The sequence below is a fragment of the Leuciscus leuciscus genome (genome assembly GCF_965113295.1).
Source record: "Leuciscus leuciscus genome assembly, chromosome: 23".
Lineage (NCBI taxonomy): Eukaryota > Metazoa > Chordata > Actinopteri > Cypriniformes > Leuciscidae > Leuciscus > Leuciscus leuciscus.
Window position 1 is genome coordinate 9,523,171 of NC_138747.1, and position 20,516 is coordinate 9,543,686.

The window sequence follows — 20,516 nt, forward strand, 5'->3', positions numbered from 1 at the left end:
TATTTCAGGTGACAGAATATAGGCTACAAATTCAACATTTACCAATTGAATGAGTGCAATGCAGTTTTAAACCTGACTTTTTAAAGTTTCTTTTCTTAAATTGGGGATCTCAGAGTGTCACTGGAACAAAGAGTTTGTCAGAAATGATGGTGGTCTGTTGCCTCATGTCGTCTCTGGTCTCCTGACTCTGAAAGACCCATTGTCCCACATTCAGCCTCAAAGACTGCCATGACCTTCAACAATGAAGTGCACTAACCTCAGGGGCCAAAGGGTCTACCTCTGACTAACACCCTCCAGCCATATTTCGTATGGCGCTTAATCACTTATCAATGGCTCTTGTCTAATCTCTTATGGAAAGTTCAAAATGGATCATGAGGGCTTTGTTCACTTGTCTGAGTGACATCTCACTCAAATATAAATACAGTTTAGTCAAGTTTAAAATAATAATAATGTTATGACTGAAATAGATCATGCTTGGTTATTGAAAAACAATAATAAAATGTAAAAGGATTGTTATGCTCAACATGACAGTGCACTGCGAGTTAAATAATTAGGCTGTGGCCGCATAAAACGTTTTTCTGTTATTAGATTTTTTTAACAAAAATGTAATTTGTAGGCTACTAAGCGTGGCCAACTTCTGGAAAGGAATATAAGGGACAATCGTGGTTCTTTATAGGAAAATAAGGGACAGAATAAGGGACACTCAAAATATTTGTTCTGCATGTCATTTATTTTCAGTAGGCTATTTGTATAAAAGGTGTATAAAAGGTTCTCAGACATAAGCACATTTGGGTCATTCCGTGTCAAAATCAAACAAATTTCAGAAACTTTCCCGGCTCATATTCATAAAATTCTGAAGAAAGAAACATAAATGAAGAAAGACAAATTTTAGTGAAATGGGATGAATTTACTGAGTAATACTGTTTTGTCGAAGGGGTCAGAATGATTTTTTTTTTGTTAGCCTGAGATTTGGTGTCAGATTACAGGGAGGTAAAAATCACTTCAGAACATCATTTTTATTTCATTTTTACACAGAGATTGGTAGGTTCATTAGTGAACAAAATCGACAAAATAAATAAAAAATCATTATCAAGCCAATCAGAAGAGTGCTCTCGCACTATAGCAACGATAAGGAGGACAAATTCATTAAAAAACACGCAATTTTAACATTATTTAAAGTACTGAGAGATTGAAACAATCTTTGTAATAATAGGCCTACACTTGTTCACATTGAGTAGAGTTCACGTTTTTGCTTCAATTTATTTACAAGAGCAGAGGCTACATGGTCACTTGCAGTAGGCCTATATGAAATGATATTCAAACTCACATTAATGAAATGTGAGGCCTATATGAAATGATATTCAAACTCACATTAAATTCATTTAACATTAAATAAAGCACATATGAACCTGAGATTATCATTAGGCCTACCATAGGCCTAACGTTACTTTGTATTTTGTTGTTCCAGCCGCAACGTCGCAGACATAACAGTTGCATATCGCCATCGCAGCTGGTTTGGACCATAGACTGTAAAAAATAGGTTTGGACAAATGTTGGCTATTCCCAGACTTAAGAAAGTGTGATTCATTCAGGTTCCTGTGTGTCAAGACTAGTTCTCAACTCCAAAATTATTTAAGAGTGCTGGAGAGTTATCCTAATGTAGTCAGGAGGAGTAACAATGGCAGCAGAGAGAGGAGGAGACCACACACTTTCCAATGATATATGTAGGCTAGGCTATTGGAGTTATACGATGCTTGATCGTCAAAAATAAAAAATAAACAATAAAAAAAATGCTTGAATCATATGTCAAGGTTGAGGGGGATCAGGATGAGTTATTTTGCTCACCCTTTCTTGTATGAGCCGAGTTAAGCGATTTGCCCAGTTCCTGGAGAAATGGCCTCCTCTTGTGGCGTTTTCTGGAATTTTAAAAAGGCCTTATCTCCGTCTACAAAACAAAGTCCAAACTAAAGTTTCAACACCTTCCTTTATTTCCTTATAGTCCAGAATGAGCAGTAAACTGCTTTACAGAATTATAGCTGTGTTTTAAATAGCCTACATGCTTTTTACTCACTGTGACTGTGGACTGTCACGACAAGCTTGATGTGTCGCCATTTGGAAATAGCAATGTGACACTTTTCTAAAACAACAGTCGCATTAGAAAAAAAACTCACGTCGGAATATTTTAAACGAAAAATAGACTACATTGTCAGGCTCAAATCAGGGTGTCACGAAGATAAAAAGATTATTTAAATCAGTGTTAAAATCTAAAAAGTCGTATTGATGATTCCCAAGCAGTGGTAGGCCTACATCAAGCAGATCATTTGATTGTGAAAATAAATGTGCATGGCATCTCGGTATTTATAAATCTTCACCTGTCACTATACATTCACATAATTGGCCTTAAATCACTTATCTAATTGTAAGACGTTTAATTTGTTCTTACTGAATGAATCAGTATTGCATCGAGTGCATGCAGGCTTACTATGTAAATCATACTTCAGACATCCAGTCATTCTTCAATGCAGTCACATTTATTGGCTTTCTCTATGCACAGTTACTAAGCAGTCACTTGAGCTGGCAAGAAATGGTTCAAATTTACAATGGAATTTTCACAATGTTTACTAAAAAATAAATACAGGACTGAGAGAGTCGCACAGCTCAAAAATATACAAAGGCTTGGAATTAATGTAAACCTTTAAAACATGTAAAAAAAATGAAACATTTGTGTCTTGTTTTTTTTACTTTAAAAAGATCATATGTACATGTTTATACAAAAATACAAAATGGATTAAAATCTCTTGAAGCGGAGCTTGTATGCAGAGTGAGATTTGTTTCCTGATTATTGTAACTGAATGAGATGCATCTTGTCCCCAGACATTATCACTTTAACCCTCATTTTTTATTATATATTCATCAATTAATTTATTATAATTTGCAATTATTTCACAACAAAACACATTAAACCCATTTGGCAAAACAGACTGTGCTTCTCTATTAATGCAGAGTAATTCAGCAAAAAATTGTCTAAGAAAATTAAATTAAAAACAAAGAAACAGTCCAAGATGTATATTTCAGTTACAACAAAGAAAACAATAAAATAACTTTTCTGTGTAGTGTCTTTTGTTTTCTTTCATTCGTTCTTTATTGATATGATCATTTTTGTGTAGTACCTTGTACCTGTTTAAAACAGTCCAAAACTGTGTTGAGGTAAAACAATGATACAGATAACACACTTTGTGATTTCTCTTCATTTTTTTTCTTTAATATTTTGCAAATAAGGCCCAAACTGCCTGGCTAGCTTCACTACAGGTAAGGTTGATACCTCAAATGTGGCTACTGTTATGTTATGAAAAATAAAATAAAAACAAAAGACATATTCATTGCTACATATCTAAATGTTTGAGTTGTCACGAGTGTTGTTTTCATGACTGCTTTTGCATCACAAGTACAGAGAGATAAATATGAAAAGGAAACTGATGATGTCAATGGCAACAATGACAGAATATGGCCTGGGTATAGAATTCAAAGCACCATAACATTTAACTACAGTTGTATAACATATAGAATAGCTTATTTGTTCAGAATGCAAGTTTACAGCTAATTAGAAGAATGTTTACAAGTTCGGTATCTTCATCATTGGCTGATACACCCCTGATATGAAACATTTTTTTCTTATTTTATTTAAATAAAGCTTTATCATTATTCTTTTCCAAATTCATTAACAAAATAATTCTCTGGATAAAATATCCCATAATTAAAAATACTTTTTTTTCTATTAAATGTTGCAATCTAAAAGAAGATTTCATAGATTTAGTTCTAGTATATGGACACAAGGGAAAAAAAGTAGTCTGTACTTCCAAAAGTCTGTAGTTATAAAGCAATGCTAATTGCAACAACCATCAGACAGGGTTGTAATAAAGGAGAAATAAGACGTGGCACATTGCAGCTCCTATTTAAGAGAAAATATCTGTTCTGTTAGTGTCTCAGAATATCCTGGAAGATTTCTCTACCGGTATAAAACGATAAAAAGAATTAAATTCTCAAACCTCTTGGACATAACAATACTTGACAAACCAACAACAGTTCAGAAAAAAGGCTGAAATATTATGTTTAAGTCAATCATCCATGTATATACAGATGAGCAATGGATTTTAAACTGCTGCCTGTTTGCAGTCATTTCATCTATATATCCCAGAGATTGAGATATAAATCAGTTCTCACATTACACTTACCCCTAAATATAATTCTATCATCATTTAAACCAAATGGCCCCTTATGCTTCAATCTGTCTACACAAATAGTGCTTCATTAGATTAGATTGTCCAGTTCCTCCACTAAATGGGAAAAAGCTCAAACTGTGTATACAGTGATGTAAAACTGCTAATTTCAAACAAATCTATACATTTTGTACATTTACTGAACATAGCACATACTCAACATATTCAAGTGAAGGTGGAAATACATTTTAAGTGGAGATGTGACATGTTCTAGTGTTTTATTGCATGCTGTACAGAGGATGAAGAAACTGAATTACGACCACAGTGAAAGAGCGTTAATCAGACGGATGACTAAAAATCGATCTTTTCACAGCTTGTCACCTTCCCTCCAGTGGCACAGTGTAGGCTTGACAAATTAGCTAAGTCCTATGAGTTTTGAACTCCGAGAAGACTTCAAACTCTGAAGAGTTTAACTTTAAAAGTGAATCCATCCTTCTTCAAATGTACAGTATGCTTGATTTTAAGGGTATTCACAGAATACATTGAGATTGAAGTGAATTTCTCTCGGAAGTCCTCGTTTCTTCTGCAGTCACAAACATTTTCCATGTTGGGTGGTTAAGTAAATATACATGATGACACCTGAAAAATGTGACGAAAATACACAACCCAATTTGGGTCTTTGAAGAAACGGTAAACTAAACACAGGTAAAAAGAGTTACATTTGTTTTCGTAATAGTTGTTGGAAGGCTGTTTGAGAGATTGAGATTCAAACAGACACACACCATAGACGTTCCATTACTCTAAACGAAAAACTAAAACTGGATTACTTCTTTCTGCTCACCTTGTTTTTTAACATTGCATCCAGGTTGTATATTTCAAGGTATAATGAACCAATTAAGTGCAAAAGAATTAATGGTTTTGCAAACCAGTCCACTTTTAGAATTATTTTCGTGACATTTCTGGCTTTTTTTCTCAGAAGTCTTTCCCCTTGCACACTTAGACACCCAGCTAAGAAAGGCCATGGTGCGATTGTCCTCAGAAAAGCTTAACATCCACGTATTCATGTAAATTTGTGATGGAGGGTGGAAATAGAATTGTTTTCTATCATATTAAAAAAGAAACAAGTTAACTTTTCAATATCTTGTTAAAATCTTGTCATTTTGTGAGCATAAAAGTATGGGATTATGATTGAAATCATTCCTCAAAAATGATCAATACAGTATTGGGTAATGCAAAAAATTAATGTACTTCCATTTTTTTCAGTTGACTTATAGTGTACAAAAGGAGCTTAAAGAAATCAATGTTTTTTTCAAACCACAAACATCAGGGGAGAACACTAGGCAAATCATAATGTGTACAGCACTCTCACACAGTTCAAATAGAATGTTTTCATATTATAAAATATTTATCATTTTGCTAAGTGGATAAAAAAAATGATTATACCACTAAGAGGAGCGGTCATCGTGTGGACTTCCATCTGAGTTCTCAGTCTCTCCTTCTGATATGGCCTGCATTGGGGCAGTGTACAGCCGACTCCGCGTGCTATAGCGACTGCTGTTTGCCGCAGGTGGAATCCTGGAACGTCCCTGTCTGGAGGCAGCTGACATGGTTAGTGTTTTTGGGGAGAATCCCTCACTGTTGGCCTTAGGGAATGAGCTCGGAAGTGGATCACCACTGCTAATGGAATCCTGTAGGGGTAAGGGGGGCTCTTCTGGTTGCCTTGCAGCCTCTAATAGCAGCTCTGCTTGAGTCTTGGGTGTGATGGGGCTCTTAAGGATCTCTGTAGCAGACATGCGGTAACTCGAGTCTGAGCGACTACCCTTCTTTAGCAGCAGGAGTTTAAACTCCTCACTGGATGTACTGGACTTTTTGGCACTCCTGTAGATGGGTCCTGAGGCTCGCTGGAGGCAGGTTGAAGGGACTGAGGCAGCAGGGGTAACCGGGCATACAGTAGGATTGCTGACAGGGGCGGGTGCAGGTGCTACACCAGGCCGACTTTTTCCACTCATCTCCCCTGAGTCTTTACGTCCCAGCACTTTCCTTTTAGATCTGCAATATTTTAGTTGAGAGTGTATTAAGGTCACATACATGTGCATTGTATGCCACAATCACTTTCCATGTCTGCATGCAATGTCATCCAATGTCATCATCAAAACCAAAAGTCATAGAGAACATACAGAATGATTCGCAAAACCCTGCATTAGTAGGTAAAACAATCAGGCTTACCTGTGTATCATAGCAAACAGATCTTCAGTTGTGCGTAGTTTGTTGGGGGACGGAAAAGCATTATCATCATCAGGTTTAGAGTCATCAGTCAAAGGAGAGGATGAATTGTCACTGGGAGTTGATTCTGTCAACATGCAAAGCATTCATACATCAAGTTCAACCTCAAAGTTACACATTTTACAGCTTTAATGTGAAATCAGTCTTGTAAAAAATGTATGCTAGACCTTCTACAGTTATATAATGTAAAAAGAGGTTGACCAATATATTGGTTTTACTGATTAATCAGCACCTACAGTATGGCTGTGTAGTTGCTGTTTTGGAATAGCGCCCTCTAGAGGTGAAATAAAAACAATCACTGACTCAGCCTGGAGTTTGCTGTGTTTTGTGACTATGCTATGCACAGAGCCAGAAACTTTTGAAATTGATTTAAAATACTGAAAGATAAAAGCCAAGGCATGTTTACAGTACTTGTTATCATTGCATATAGTCATGGTACTATAAATCAGATCACGTTTAATATCTTGCCGTTTTTTACAGGACAATTACCCTTGCTGAAGTAGTCCTCTGTGTCCGGGGTTGACTCTTCTTCCCTTATGTCCTGTGAGGCACTTCTGGTTGCGACACCTGATGTCTCATAATCCTCCTCTCTGCCTTGTACATCGCTGATTGTGTAAATGTGCGATGCCTCTTGAGTTGAAACAGGCACTTTGTCAGGACTGCTGCACAGTACAAAATTGCTCCTCTGTATTTCACTATAAGCTGGAGGCGGCATTGTACTGGCCAAACACACGGGCTGTGCTGAAGGCTCTGGCCGCAAAAGTTGATTTATATCTTGTTTTAGTCTCCCTGGTGATATTGTCAGTTGCACATCTGGGTACCTTCTGCTGTCTTGTTCTTGCTCAGAACTTTGAGATGACCTTGTCGAAGAGTCTTCTTTTTCAGGACAAGGATCTACAGTTCTGAAAGCAGTCATTGCCCAGTAAGTACCAGGACCAAGCCTCTCGTGTCTCACTCTAACTTCCTCCTGGGGAAGAACAACATTTTCCACCAGTGGAACTTGTGATTCACAGAACTGTGCCGTAGGGGGTTTGTAAGCTGGCGGTTTCCGGTTGTGCCTATTGCTAGATGACGGGGTGTCAGTTATTACTGTGGGACACTTGGGGCGAGTTACTGGATTTACACTGGCCAGAGCATAGCCTTGGTTCCCTTCAGCTGGTCTACAAATAGATCGCAGTTGCACTGATCTAAGAACAGTTGGAGTAATAGCCAAATGGGCTGAGCTGGATGCTGTGCTTGTTGCACTCTCTGAAGTGGAAGCTGCAGCTGCAATGCGAGCCTCTGCAGCAGCGGCAGCAGCGGCAGCGGCGACGGCTGCAGTGCGTGCTTCAGCAGCAGCAGCAGCAGCTATGGCAGCTTTCTGCTTATTCTGGTGGAGGATGTGCATCTGATTTCTGTGAGCAAAGTGCTTGCTGTGAAGAGCACTTAGGTCGAGGTGACTGGGGGGTATGGCATGGAAGTCAGTTTCCCTCCTGGTGAAAATGCCTGGGTCTCTGACTAAAAGCTGTGGCTGTTGTAGGGAGCAAAGGGAGGACTTCCTTTCAGGGACTTTGGGTTTCCTCTTGCCACTGGTTGGAGACAGGGGTCCTGGGAAGAAAGCGGAGGGGAAGGAAGATGTAGGTGTTTCAGACTGACTGGAATATCCACTGGAAGGGGATGCTAAGCCTGCCAGCTTTTCAGGGGAAGCCAGCTTGAAGTCACCTTCAGGTGGAGGAAGAGTTGGGGAAGTAGGTCTGGACCTGGGTTGACAGGCTTGCATTTCTGCACTTTCTGATGACTTGATGCATTCAATAACAGTTGTACCCGTAGCAGCACTAGAGTTGGACAGAGACCGGTAAGGGTCATTTGATTTCAAGTCATTGTGGAGCCAGAGGTCTGCATAGTCTGCTTGCACAGCACCTTCATCCTTAAAGGAATGTGTGTCTGAGGAACTGAATGGAGAGGAGCAGTCAAGTATGTCCCTGACATTCTCCACTCCCCATGCGCCAAGTGACTCAAGACCTGCAGTCTCAAGGTGCCCTGCAGAACCAGCCAAGTCAAGCTGCAGTTTCATCTCCCTGGAAGACAAGGGCAGCGGCAACTCGCAAGTAATCTTTGGTTCGCTCTGCTCTAGAACGTTCACACCACTGCTTGTTTCCTTTAATGAAGAGCTACGTTTTGGTGGGGGTGGCTTGGCCTTTGGTTTTTTTAAGGAGAGACACGGTCTGCCAAGTGTCCTGGTGGCTCTGTACTCTGACTGAGGGTATTCACCCATGTCAGGTGCTATATTCCCACTTGGGCCACAGTCTGGGTCAATGGCTGCATAGTTGTAGTAGCTTCTGCTACCCTTAAGACCACAGTCAAAGTGCATGGAGGAATAGAATCTTTCAGTGTCAACGATGTAGTGCATCTCAGATTTCCTAGCGGTTGCTTGGTCACCGAAGCTCTCGTAAGTTTCCCCACTAGAATAACTGGGGCAGCTGACGCCGCTCTCATCCTCTCTGGAATGCTTTGGGCTGAAGTCTTGGGGGCAGGGCTGATCCTGCTGTTCCTGGGCACAGTTCCACTCCCCATCACTAGCAGTGCTGACACCTGCATCATCCATCTGATCAGTAGCCGATGAGGTAAAAGAATTGGATCGTTGCCCCTGTCCTTGTGGCTTGTCCATGTGGTAGGGATCAATTATGAAGCCAGTGGAATCATCAATGACATGGGACCCAGTATTGAGGGAGAGTTCTGAATCACAGTGTGAGGATCCAGTCAGGGGAGGGGAGGCAGCAGGCGGAAGAGTCTCAGACGTCTGCGATGGGCAAGTGGAGCTGCTTCCGCTCCAGTTGCCACTTGAGGACTGGTGATCCTCTTTATGGTCGATCTGGCTGCCAAGCACTCCTGTAGTAGAGGCAGAGTGAATGGGGCTGCTGAAAGTATCTGAGCTGGATGAAATTTCACAGCTTCCCATGTCAACTTTGCGTGGGAGCCTGGATCTCCCTCTCTCCATCCATGCATGGTCAGGGCTTTCCGAATGCTGCATACGCTTGAGAGTTCCAAACTGTAGCTCTGGCATGGCTTGGTCATCAGTACTCTCTTCCTCATCCTTTGGAATTCTCTGTCCTGGACCTGGCAGGAAGTCCTCTGCTTCATACGGAGAGAGCTCCTCATCTTCCTCTTCATCATCTTCATCATTGTCATCATCATCATCATCACTGTCATCTTGGTCCTCATCCAGAAGTCGGCCACCCTCACGTGGAAGACTTCTGGAACGAACACGGGTGGCTGTTGCTGCAGCATACACAGTATCAGAGCGATCCGGCAGGGAGGTGATGTTTCCAGTGGAGTGTGAAAGAGAAGCTGGAATTCCCTGACCCCTCTGGGCACGGATACGCCTCCGGGATGGAGCAGCAATCAGGAAGTCATCTGTCTGACAGCCAGAGTCCTTGGTGTGCAATACTCGGCCACTCAGGGAGAGCTCCTCATGCCACAGTGACTTGTGTGGGTTGGCATGGATGATCACTGTTCTCTCTCTAGCCACAGGTGATTCATCAGAATCTACAGGTAAATTAGAAAATCAGTGATTAAACTAAAACTATATGCAGATAAAATGAAAGAAAATGTTATATGTAAAATGAACAGAAGTTTTTATATATAAAGTTCCTATGATGAACTGGAACTTTAGATGGAAATTATCAGCTGGCCATACCCATGTCTTGTTGAACCCGTTTGGGGATGCCAGTGATCGTTTTTCGCCTCCTGAGTTTCCTACGTCTCTGTAGAACTGACTGTGAGTGAACAAGAGAGCAGCGAGCACTGGCTTCTCTGTCAAATCCAACACCTGTGAAAAAATAATAATACAGACACTCAGTACTAGCTAAGCAAATGTGATAGTCCTTTTTTGTGTTAGTTTGTCTTGAATCTGAAGTAGTTGCTTTACCTGAAACATTTATTGGAATTATACAGGATGAAATCACGTGTGAGTCATTCTTTACTCTCTCTTCTGGTGTGGGAAGAGGCAGGCCTTTGGACCAGTTTGTCTGTTTGTCCAGGGTGGTAGGTACATTGGGAACAGGACATTTAGGCCTATGGCTCATCACTGGCAATTCTCCATCTGTTTCTGTGTTGGTACCAGCCTAACATGGGATGATATTATAATGGTTAGCTCTATTTAGAATCAGATTGATGATTTAATATTTCAATCTAAATACACAGAATGTAAACACACAGTTGAATGTAAGAATATAAATGTTATCTACAGGATCACAAGATTTTATACAGTGGCCCCCAAAACTTCTAAAAAAAAACTTGTCATTTAATGTTTGAATTTCACAGCAAATATATAATAAAAATACAAAATAGCTAACTAAGCGCGAACTGATGCTTGACTTTTCCCTCAAAACTAACAATGAAGACATTTGGCAGCAACTATATAAAGTAGTCATGTACATACACATACATGTATTGTCAAAACAACACAGATAAATGGGAATAAGAAATGCAGCTTTGAGATGATGAGGCATAAAGCAATGGACAAGACATAGAGATTAGGTACTTCTTTAGAACGATAAAAACATGCAAATGTAAAAAATTATATCTTTCATGCAGGTCAGGTTTCACCATAGAGAGTAAATAAGAAAGGAAATCGATGGAAAAATCATGAAAGAAATCTGTTTTATTTACACAAAAAGTAGCGGAACAGTATTCAACATCAAAGCAAAAACTATAAGGAAGGATCTTACTATATCAGATCTCTCTGCAATGCCAAATCACAGAAATATAGTAATATATTTATATATTATATATGCATATTGTCCCAAATGATACTTAGCTGCCCCATTTAAAATGTTGTCAAATAACAAACTTATAAATGATCATTTATATTATAGCACATATTCAATAACTAATTCTGGTTATAAATACAAAAATATCTTATGAAATAATTTACTTAATTATCATTAGGATTTACTCATACATGGAACTATGATGATGTTTTTAGCAATTCCAAATATGAATCTTTACAGATTATTTGCAAAAGAAGAGCAAACAAACAGACATATTTACATATGGAGGAAGCCTTGTTTTAACAAGGAGAAAAAGAAAATGTTAGGAGTTAGAGTTAAAGCTGTCTTTAAGTGGGCAAAATACCTTTCTCATCCAAGGAATGAAGTTACAACACTGAACAGGGGAGGAGGAACGGGAGCGCTGATACTAAAATTAAAAGATGGAAAATAGAACTAAACCAATGACAAAAAAAAAATGGCATCATGTATTTGATTTCATAAATCAAAATAAAAGTCTGATGGGATGTTTTTATGAAGTCCATGGAATGAACATGCTGTCAGGAAACAGGGACAACATATACACACTCTGGTTTGTGGTTCACATCTGCAACATATAAGCTGAAATGAAAGGTTGTAATCTGATGGAGAAGGAATTTACTAAATTTGATTGTTATGGAAGGATCTGAAACAATCTGGCATCCCCTGGCACTTAGGCCAGGGTTCCATTTTTACATCACAAAATGATGTAATTTACCTTTCTGAGGACGGGTTTGAATTCACCCTCCTTGGCCGGTCTCTCCTGCAGCAGTTAAATGTAAGGAACAATACAGATAAAGAACCCAGAATATCTTTCACCCACCCTTGAAATAACATGCAGCAGCTAATTTCTTGTGGATGTTCCCTTATGAAAACATGTAAAACATTCAAAAGATGTAAAAAAATATATAATAATAATACATGTATAAAAAGACAAAAAAAATAACCCTTACTCCAATCACCACATGGTAACATGTTTTCAGACCAACGTTTGAGTGTTCCTACACAACTCTTAGTTTAGAGACATTCTCCAGTATACTGAGCGGTTGGACAAAGCAGCATTTTGAGGCCAATTCACACTGCACCGATAGACGCCGACAGTCACCAGATTACAGTCCGTCACTTCTCAGACATTCCAAAACCTGACAAACACTGATTCAACATGTTCGGTTGGGGAAAACGAGAGCCGACCAGCGCCAACAGGGGAAACACACTGATCCGAAAAAACCCGGCTGTCGGTGCAGTGTGAATTGGCCTTTACAATATGCAATTATGCACTGACACTTTAATGTAAAAAAGAATTATAGGGCATTAAACGTGCATTATTGATTATTATAGCAATATTTAATCTATATTATTTCAACATTCAATATTTTACATGCAGTAAAAAAATATTATTTTCATGTCCCATACTGGACACTGAACACAGAAATGATGTAAAACAGAAAAAAAGTAATTTGCCATTTAATATTTGGTTTATTAACTTTTTTCATAATGTTTTGTAATGTTCTGGGGTCTTAGGAAGTCAAACAAAACCTTTTGAAACGTGACAAAATATGTTATAATGGGATGGTATCACAGAACAATACAATAAAAGCAAACAGATAGTCTTTACCTTCCTCTGGATAGTCTGCACATCACTCTCTCTAACGCTCCTCTCCTGGTGTGCATGGCAGGAGAGAGTGCGCTAGCTTAGGCCAAAAATATTTTGTTTGTCTTATAACAGTTTATGTTTTGCAAGATAAACAATTATAGTACTGGATTAGGTCACCACTTGACATTCTAAATACATTCTAGGTCCTTGAAACAAAACCAGCTGAGAACCACTGATCTTTGGACCTCCTCTCTATAGAGTGGTGCAAGACCCGGAAGACTAAATCGCCAGTGGTTCCCGCAAAATCTTCCAATGGGTTTTTATAATGAGGTGTTTCAATTTATGAGTAAAATAAGATCTTTGCGAAACATAAGTTGCCGATACTTGAATGTTTTGTTCTACAGCCTAAATTACACACACTCACACCCCCAAACTTTCTGATTTAGTTACTTATTAGAAATATGTTTTTTTTTTTAAATAAACATAACAGCTCCAAAATTTGCATTTTGGTTGTGTGTAATTAATGTTGTAGAACAAAACGTCCAAGTATCATCAACCTATGTTTACCAAAGTTCTTATTTTTTACTCATATTGAAAAAGCCCATTATAAAAACCCAAGGGAAAATCTCAAGGGAACCACTGGCAAATGAGTCTTTAGGGTTTTGACGTCATCCCTGCGTCCCAATTCATTGGCTGCATCGCAGGCTGCGTTCGAAGGCCGATTGCGTCCCCGCGGCGCGATGAAGACTGTCCAAATTCGAAGGCTCCTTCAAATGCAGCCTCCAAATGCATCCTTCGTTTCCCGTGAAATGAATGATACAACTGATGAATCCTTCGCGGCCTTGCCTACCCCAGAATTCATTGCAACAGTGACGACAGGATATTTTTGAGAGAAATTGCAGAATTACGCTTTTAAACGCAAGTATTGGGTTTTCAACTTACTCAAATATCTAATGATAAAAATATAAATAAAAAATAAATAAATAAAAAAGCGGTTCAAATGTTATTTCTGACTAAGATGTGATTATATATAGTTTATGCTCTTTATTATATACAGAAAAGGACCATGGTGAACATATTTTAACAGTTTTTGAACCCTGTTTTGTTTTCAGACAGTTTAATATAACTTTCAAAAAAGTCTAGAATAAATGTTACTGTCACACATCAACGGCAGCTGTCACAGTTGCTAGGCGACAAGAACAATCCTCCATAGGCTAATCCGTACCATTTAAAAACGTTCAGTCCAACCTTCACGGCCTTCGAAAGGATGCAGCCTTTGAATTGGGACACATCCTATATGTACTACATGAGTGGCGATTAAATGTTGACTGCCTTACCACCAGGCGTGAGTGTCGCCCCCTCTGCTCCCGCCGTCTGAGTTTTTGAGCTGAAGGGAAGGTTGGCATGGGCGGGGCCACAGATATTGATATGGTGACCCGACCACGCTCTCTGCTGGTTGAACGCTGACGCTGCTGCTGGTCTGTAAAGCACACACACACTTCAGTTTACTAAGCAATTTCAGTCTAAACTAAAGTATGAATTATAACAACTTCTGTTTTACAGAATTTACAGACTGTCAACTGCTAACTAAAATGTTTCATATCTAGAAGGCCTCTAATGGATTTATTGCATGCTGACAATGTAAAATCAATGTTCTGGTCACATTCTATGTGTAATTAATGTAAGTAAAATTGATTCAAGGGAAAAATATGAATTATGCTATGATGGTTCACATTGAGCTTAAGGCAGTGCCAGATCAAATTTCATCATTCAAACACAAGGTGGCAGTATGAATCAGATGTATGAATCACTAAACTCCTCCAACATCTGCCTCTAAATGCATTTGTGTCATTTTTTCCCTTATACAGATAAATTTATATCTAATAGTATTTCATTGTTATTGATTATTATCATTATATAAAATTAATTATCTGATTATATAGATCTACATCAATTTCAAGTAAAATTTCAAACTCACTTATTTAAAAAGTGTGGTATGCAAATGTCAAATTATCTTCAAAGGAAAAATCTTTCCATACATACAGAGAATTAAATAGTTTTCAAAGGTGACATATAGCGAGATTGAAAGATGGAAGTGAGAGGTTTAGTGACCTCTCACTAAGGTCAGATGTTCATTTCCAGGTAGACTCAGTAACTTGATAAATGTTTATACAGATTGAGGACAACATAGAAACACTTTATTGATCCCAGAGGGGAACTCCAGGATCATAATTTTCCTATATCTTGATCTATCACCATTGTGGCCCTGGGCAGACCACTGAACCACAGGGGGAATTTGGTTACAATTGTTGTGATATAAGATACGTTTGGATGAAAAGAACTTTATAAAAAAAAAAATCGAATGGCCATTTTGACCCCACTATTGTTTGAAACCAAAAAGAAAGTAGGCCCAAAAGCCTCACTCAGTACCTCTGTGCAGTGCCCGCAGGTTGAGCTTGGCATGTCGGTGTAACTCCTCGAGACATGGTGGCCGTGTACAAGTGTGGAACAGATTGTGTTGCTGATTCCATGAAGCCTGATAGTGGGATGTCAGTTTACTCTCAATGTCCAGATTTGATACAGCTAGAGAGAAAAACAGAGAAATGACAATGTCAGGAATGTCTACAGAATTCCTATTGGAACATCTAAGAATCCAACAGTGAAAGAACAAGATATAAGAACAGAGTAAAATTCCTACATTTTTTGTGCATTTGATTTGATTGAATATTATGTAATCCTTATCAGAACCCACTGTATTTGTATTGTGTTGGAATCACATGGAAACTCTTGAATAGTTCATGGTAATCACAAAGGACTTACAAATCCCGAAATATATTTGTCAATTTGTGATGTTCTACAAACTGTGTTCTAAAAGAAATACTTGTTGGAATCCTATAGGGCATTTCCATGAGGACCCTTCAGAATAGGCTCCAAATTATGAAGGAAACCCTGAAAAGGATCCGATATAAACCCACAATTTTAAGGCATTTACCAAAACATATTCAAGCCCCCCAAAATTAATGAACAATTGACTCAAAAGCTGTTTCATGGACAGGTGTGGGCTATTCCTTCGTTTAAGCAGGTAAAAGGTCTGGATTTTAAGTGTGGTATTTGCATTTGGAAGCTGTTGTTGTAAACCCACATCATGCCGTCAAAGGATCTCTCCATGCAAGTCAAACAGGTCGACATTAGGCTTAAAAAAAACACGAATCCATATCAGAGAGATAGCAGGAACATGAGGAGTGCCCAAATCAACAGTTTGGTACATTCTGAGAAAAAAAATTATGCACTGGTGAGTTCAGCAACATAAAAAGCCTGGACGTCCACAGAAGACAACAGAGATGATTGCAGGATCCACTCTATGGTAAAGAAAAACCCATTCACAACATCCAGCTAAGTGAAGAACACTCTCCAGGAGCTAAACTTGTCATCGTCAAAGTCTACGATCGAGAGCAGACTTCACGAGAGAAATACACATTGACATGTCTCAAGAATAAAAAGGCCAGATTAGATTTTGCCAAAAAACATTAAAAAGACCAGTTCTGGAAAAGCACTCTTTGGACAGATGAAACTAAGCTCAATCTGTACCAGAATGAACAGAAGAAAAAGGTATGGAACAGCTCATGATCCAAAGCATACAACGTCATCTGTAAAACACGGTGGAGGCAGTGTGATGGCATGGGCATGCATGGCCTCCAGTGGCACTTATTGATAATGTGACAGAAGACAGAAGCAAGTCTATAGGGATATACTGTGACTGTCTGCCCAGATTCAGCCAAATCCAGTAAAGTTAATTGGACGGCGTTTCACGGTACAGATGGACAATGCTCCAAAACACTGCAAAAGCAATTCAGGAGTTTTTGAAGGAAAATAAGTGGAATATTCTTCAATGGCCAAGTCAAAAACCTGATTTTTAACCCGATCCAGCATGCATTTCTTTTGCTGAAGGCAAAGCTAAAGGCAGAAAGACCCACAAACAAACAACAACTGAAGACCGCTGCAGTTAAGGCCTGGCAAAGCATCAGAAAGGAGGAAACACAGTGTTTGGTAACGTCAGTGGGTTCCAGACTTTCAAAGGATTTTCAAACTAAATATTTAAAAATATAAAATATAAATAATGGTTGCAATTCCTAAACTTTTTACTTGATACTTTTATTTGAATAAAGTCTGCACTTCAACTTCATCTTGATTGTATCATTTTTATTTTATTCTGGTGTCATAAAGAGCCAACATTATGAAAACTGTGCCTGTGTCCAAATATATATGGACCTAACTCTGTGTGTGTGTGTGTGTGTGTGTATGTATGTATATGTATATATATATATATATATATGAAGAGTTCAGATGCAAAAGCCTCTAAGTGCCATCTGAAATTTTCTTCTAGAATGATCATTTTTATAAAGCTTATATATTTAAGTTCAGTAATTTCACTTAAATGACAATTAATATGCAATTTGCATTGCCATTTAAGTGAAATGATTAGGAGCATATAATAATGCGTCCATGCATCCTTTCAGCATTTAAATTGACAGTAAATATATTTATAATGTTACAAAATATATTTTTATTTCTAATAAAATAACTTACCTTTGAAGTTTCTATTTATCAAAGAATCCTAAAAAAATATGATAATAATAATAAATGTTTCTTGAGCACCAAATCAGCATATTAGAATGATTTCTGAAGTATCATGTGACACTGAAAACTGGAATAATGATGCTGAAATGTCAGCTTTTCCATGACAGAAATAAATTTAATAAAGAATTAATATTCACAATATTAATGTTTTTGCTGTATTTATTTATTTTTAATCAAATTAATGCGACCTGGGTGAGCAGAATACTACTTTCAAAAACATAAAATCTTACTGGCCCAAACTTTTGAACGGTAGTGTATGTTTCCATTTTCATTCACTCACTGTAATCAATATTATGGATTACAATACAACAAATGACATTCTGAGATGAAGGTGGAAGACGGCTTCATTAGTATTTCTCCCTCTATCTTTTTCTCTTTTGCCCAGCTTCCTGTCTCCTCCTCTCTTCTATAAAGGAGCATCTGCCCATCAGTATTCAATGCACAGTGGTCCCCTTGAACTACCCAGAGTCATCTGTATCCAAGCAACCCTTCATATCTAATTTACAATGAATTAGCAGATCCTTATCAGGCCGTGATCAGCAGAATAATACCCGAAATGCATTTCCTCTCTTAGAAGACCACAGAGAAAAGGTGGAGGGCTGATGATGATGGTTGCTTAGAAAAACACTGGATTTTAAAGCAACAAACCCTTTGTTGTATGTAAATGGAACAAATGTCTTAGGACATATGACTCGAAAGTGTAATACAAAACAGAAGTGGCTTCTCATGGAAGGGTCTGGGAAAAAAAGTTCCCCAGACTCACATGAAGGGCTTTCCTGAAGGACGCCCCAAAGGGCTCTTATGTTTCTGAAAGCTATGTCTAAATATGATGCAGATAGTTCAAGCTGACAGTCAGAGAGAAAACATTTTAGTGCTTATTAACCATGAGGTAAACCATGACAATAGCCCAGTCTTTTACAGAAATGAACACAAGGCATCTCTCTCTCTCTTTCTCTCTCTCTCTCACACACACACAAACCACTTTCTATAAACACAAGCAGAGAACCATTAAAATGAACAATGTTTTTGAGTGGTTTTACTCAGCAATGCTAACCTGATCAACTAGTTAAAGACTAATTCTGCTTGTTGAAATGTGTCTGTATAAAAGGGACATCAAATGTCACTTGCCCATAACTTAAAATAACTTGTATAAAGATATTTTATTTAGTTGCCAGTGGAAACTTAATTGTATTATTTAGATTTAAATTTCAGCTTAATATTTCAGATAGGATTTAACTACTTGTCTCTTAAACACATCTGATTGACACATCACTGATGTATTCAGACCTGAGCTAGTGAGTGGAATTTAAATCTGGATTAAGTGCATTCATGCTTCAATTGAAATTAAGAGCCTCCCATTGATAGTCTCCGATAATACTTTGTCACTGGGAGTGGGCCAGTTTTTGCTTCATCTACTTAAAGCTGCAGTTCGTAAGTTTTTTTGTGTTCAAAATGTACAAAATGTATATAATAAGCGAGTACACCATGAATCCATTTTCCAAACCGTGTTTTTGTCTTATGAATCACTATGGTACACCTATAATAAGTGTTTATATTCTGAGTATTTGAGAATGGTTCGGGTCGTCCCGCTGCGGAGTAGACCAGTACCTGCTACAATGTTCTTCCGCAAGATGCATGCAGTTCTGTTTATCAACCACTAGAGCGCCAAAAGTTTTAAGTACCTTATTAATTTCCCCAAGTATTTTTTCCAGTCTTGTAAGCAATATAGAAAAGAAACTACTTCACTGTCTTTACTGACATCAAACATTTGAATGGTATATACATATTTATAATATAGAGAATGCAATACCAGAATTCATTGCGACAACCTTAATGAAAACTATAAATCCAAGATGAAGGACAAGGTGAGAAAAACACTAATATAATACATAATGATTACACCTTTACATGATTATACATAAACGTATACACATACATGATTATACATAAATGTTATAGGCCTACATATACATGATTATACAGAAACGTTATACATACATGATTAAACGTATATTGCATTAAATATCAGCTTTGGAAAGAAGTTGGTGTTTTGATCTAAGCATACCTCACATGCTCCTCATCTCTCCTCCCCTCCATTTGAACATGTGCTGTAATGATGTGTGAATGCGGTGAACAGACTATTACTCAGCACTGCTGTTCTTTTCGTTTCTGCCTCGCATTATCAAGCACTGATCCTCATGCGGCACATGCGTGACCTGACCTCTATTGTGCACGCTCTGTAATCATTCCCTCTGCAATTTTGGACAAGACATTCAATTGTAAATGAGTTCAGTTGAAGAGGAAGTATGCTTTGTATGAAACATAGTAGGGTAGAGTTACATATAGCATGTTGTAAGATAATAGTCTGAGACTCTTATTATGCCATTAGTCACAGTTAAGGGGCATTTTTTAAATAAACTCAAAGCACACATGGTTTTCATGCATGTCTTCAATGAGCAGTACACAATTTAAATCACAAAAGCAGCAAAAGTCTCAATGTCTCGTAAAGTGCCATTGAACACCGCAGTTACGGGAGAGTTCGATTCACGTAGAGGTCAGTGCTTATTGAGCAAGCAGTACGCTGCAGTATAATTGCACCAGAATGCGAAGTAAATGAGTTAAAACGATGGTCATCTATATTGTAGTTCATGAACTACTTGCATTCACCTCTGCAGGGAACCTGGATCACTATCCTTGTCTGAAATCTAGTCGTCTTACCTGTTGTGCCTGCTCTCTGGCCTGTGTTTTTACTACCCCTCTTTGTCCTCCTCCTTTTTTTCAAGTCACAGCCAGGTATCTTCCTCTGAGAGTTACCCATCTCTCCCTGGACTGAGCATACAGAATGAAGGAGTGAAGGATTCTGCTAGAACTACTGCAAGACTGGGAGAGCTGCTCTCTCTCTCTCTCTCTCTCTCTCTCTCTCTCTCTCTTTTCTTTCGTTCTGTCTCCAGCAGGTGCACAGTCAGCAATGTGAGTCAGGACTCTGCCAGCAGCAAG

At 38.4% G+C, this 20,516-nt stretch overlaps 1 protein-coding gene across 3 annotated transcripts in view; it reads right to left on the reverse strand.

Annotated features, from left to right (window-relative positions):
* Positions 1-2,520: 2,520 nt before the first annotated feature.
* nhsb (Nance-Horan syndrome b (congenital cataracts and dental anomalies)) overlaps positions 2,521-20,516 on the reverse strand; it is a 58,623-nt gene continuing 40,627 nt past the window's right edge. Inside the window, exons 2-11 of one of the 3 annotated variants that reach the window (XM_082156629.1) lie at positions 15,312-15,464; positions 14,219-14,361; positions 12,903-12,947; positions 12,006-12,050; positions 11,616-11,678; positions 10,408-10,603; positions 10,177-10,308; positions 6,990-10,025; positions 6,444-6,567; positions 2,521-6,266 (exon numbers count right to left, since the gene is read on the reverse strand). In XM_082156629.1, the coding sequence (XP_082012755.1) occupies positions 5,663-6,266; positions 6,444-6,567; positions 6,990-10,025; positions 10,177-10,308; positions 10,408-10,603; positions 11,616-11,678; positions 12,006-12,050; positions 12,903-12,947; positions 14,219-14,361; positions 15,312-15,464 (4,541 nt within the window). In that variant the 3' untranslated portion in view covers positions 2,521-5,662. Of the gene's footprint in view, positions 6,267-6,443; positions 6,568-6,989; positions 10,026-10,176; positions 10,309-10,407; positions 10,604-11,615; positions 11,679-12,005; positions 12,051-12,902; positions 14,130-14,218; positions 14,362-15,311; positions 15,465-20,516 lie in introns of those variants that run through there. The other 2 variants (XM_082156630.1, XM_082156631.1) reach the window with 2 other exon arrangements.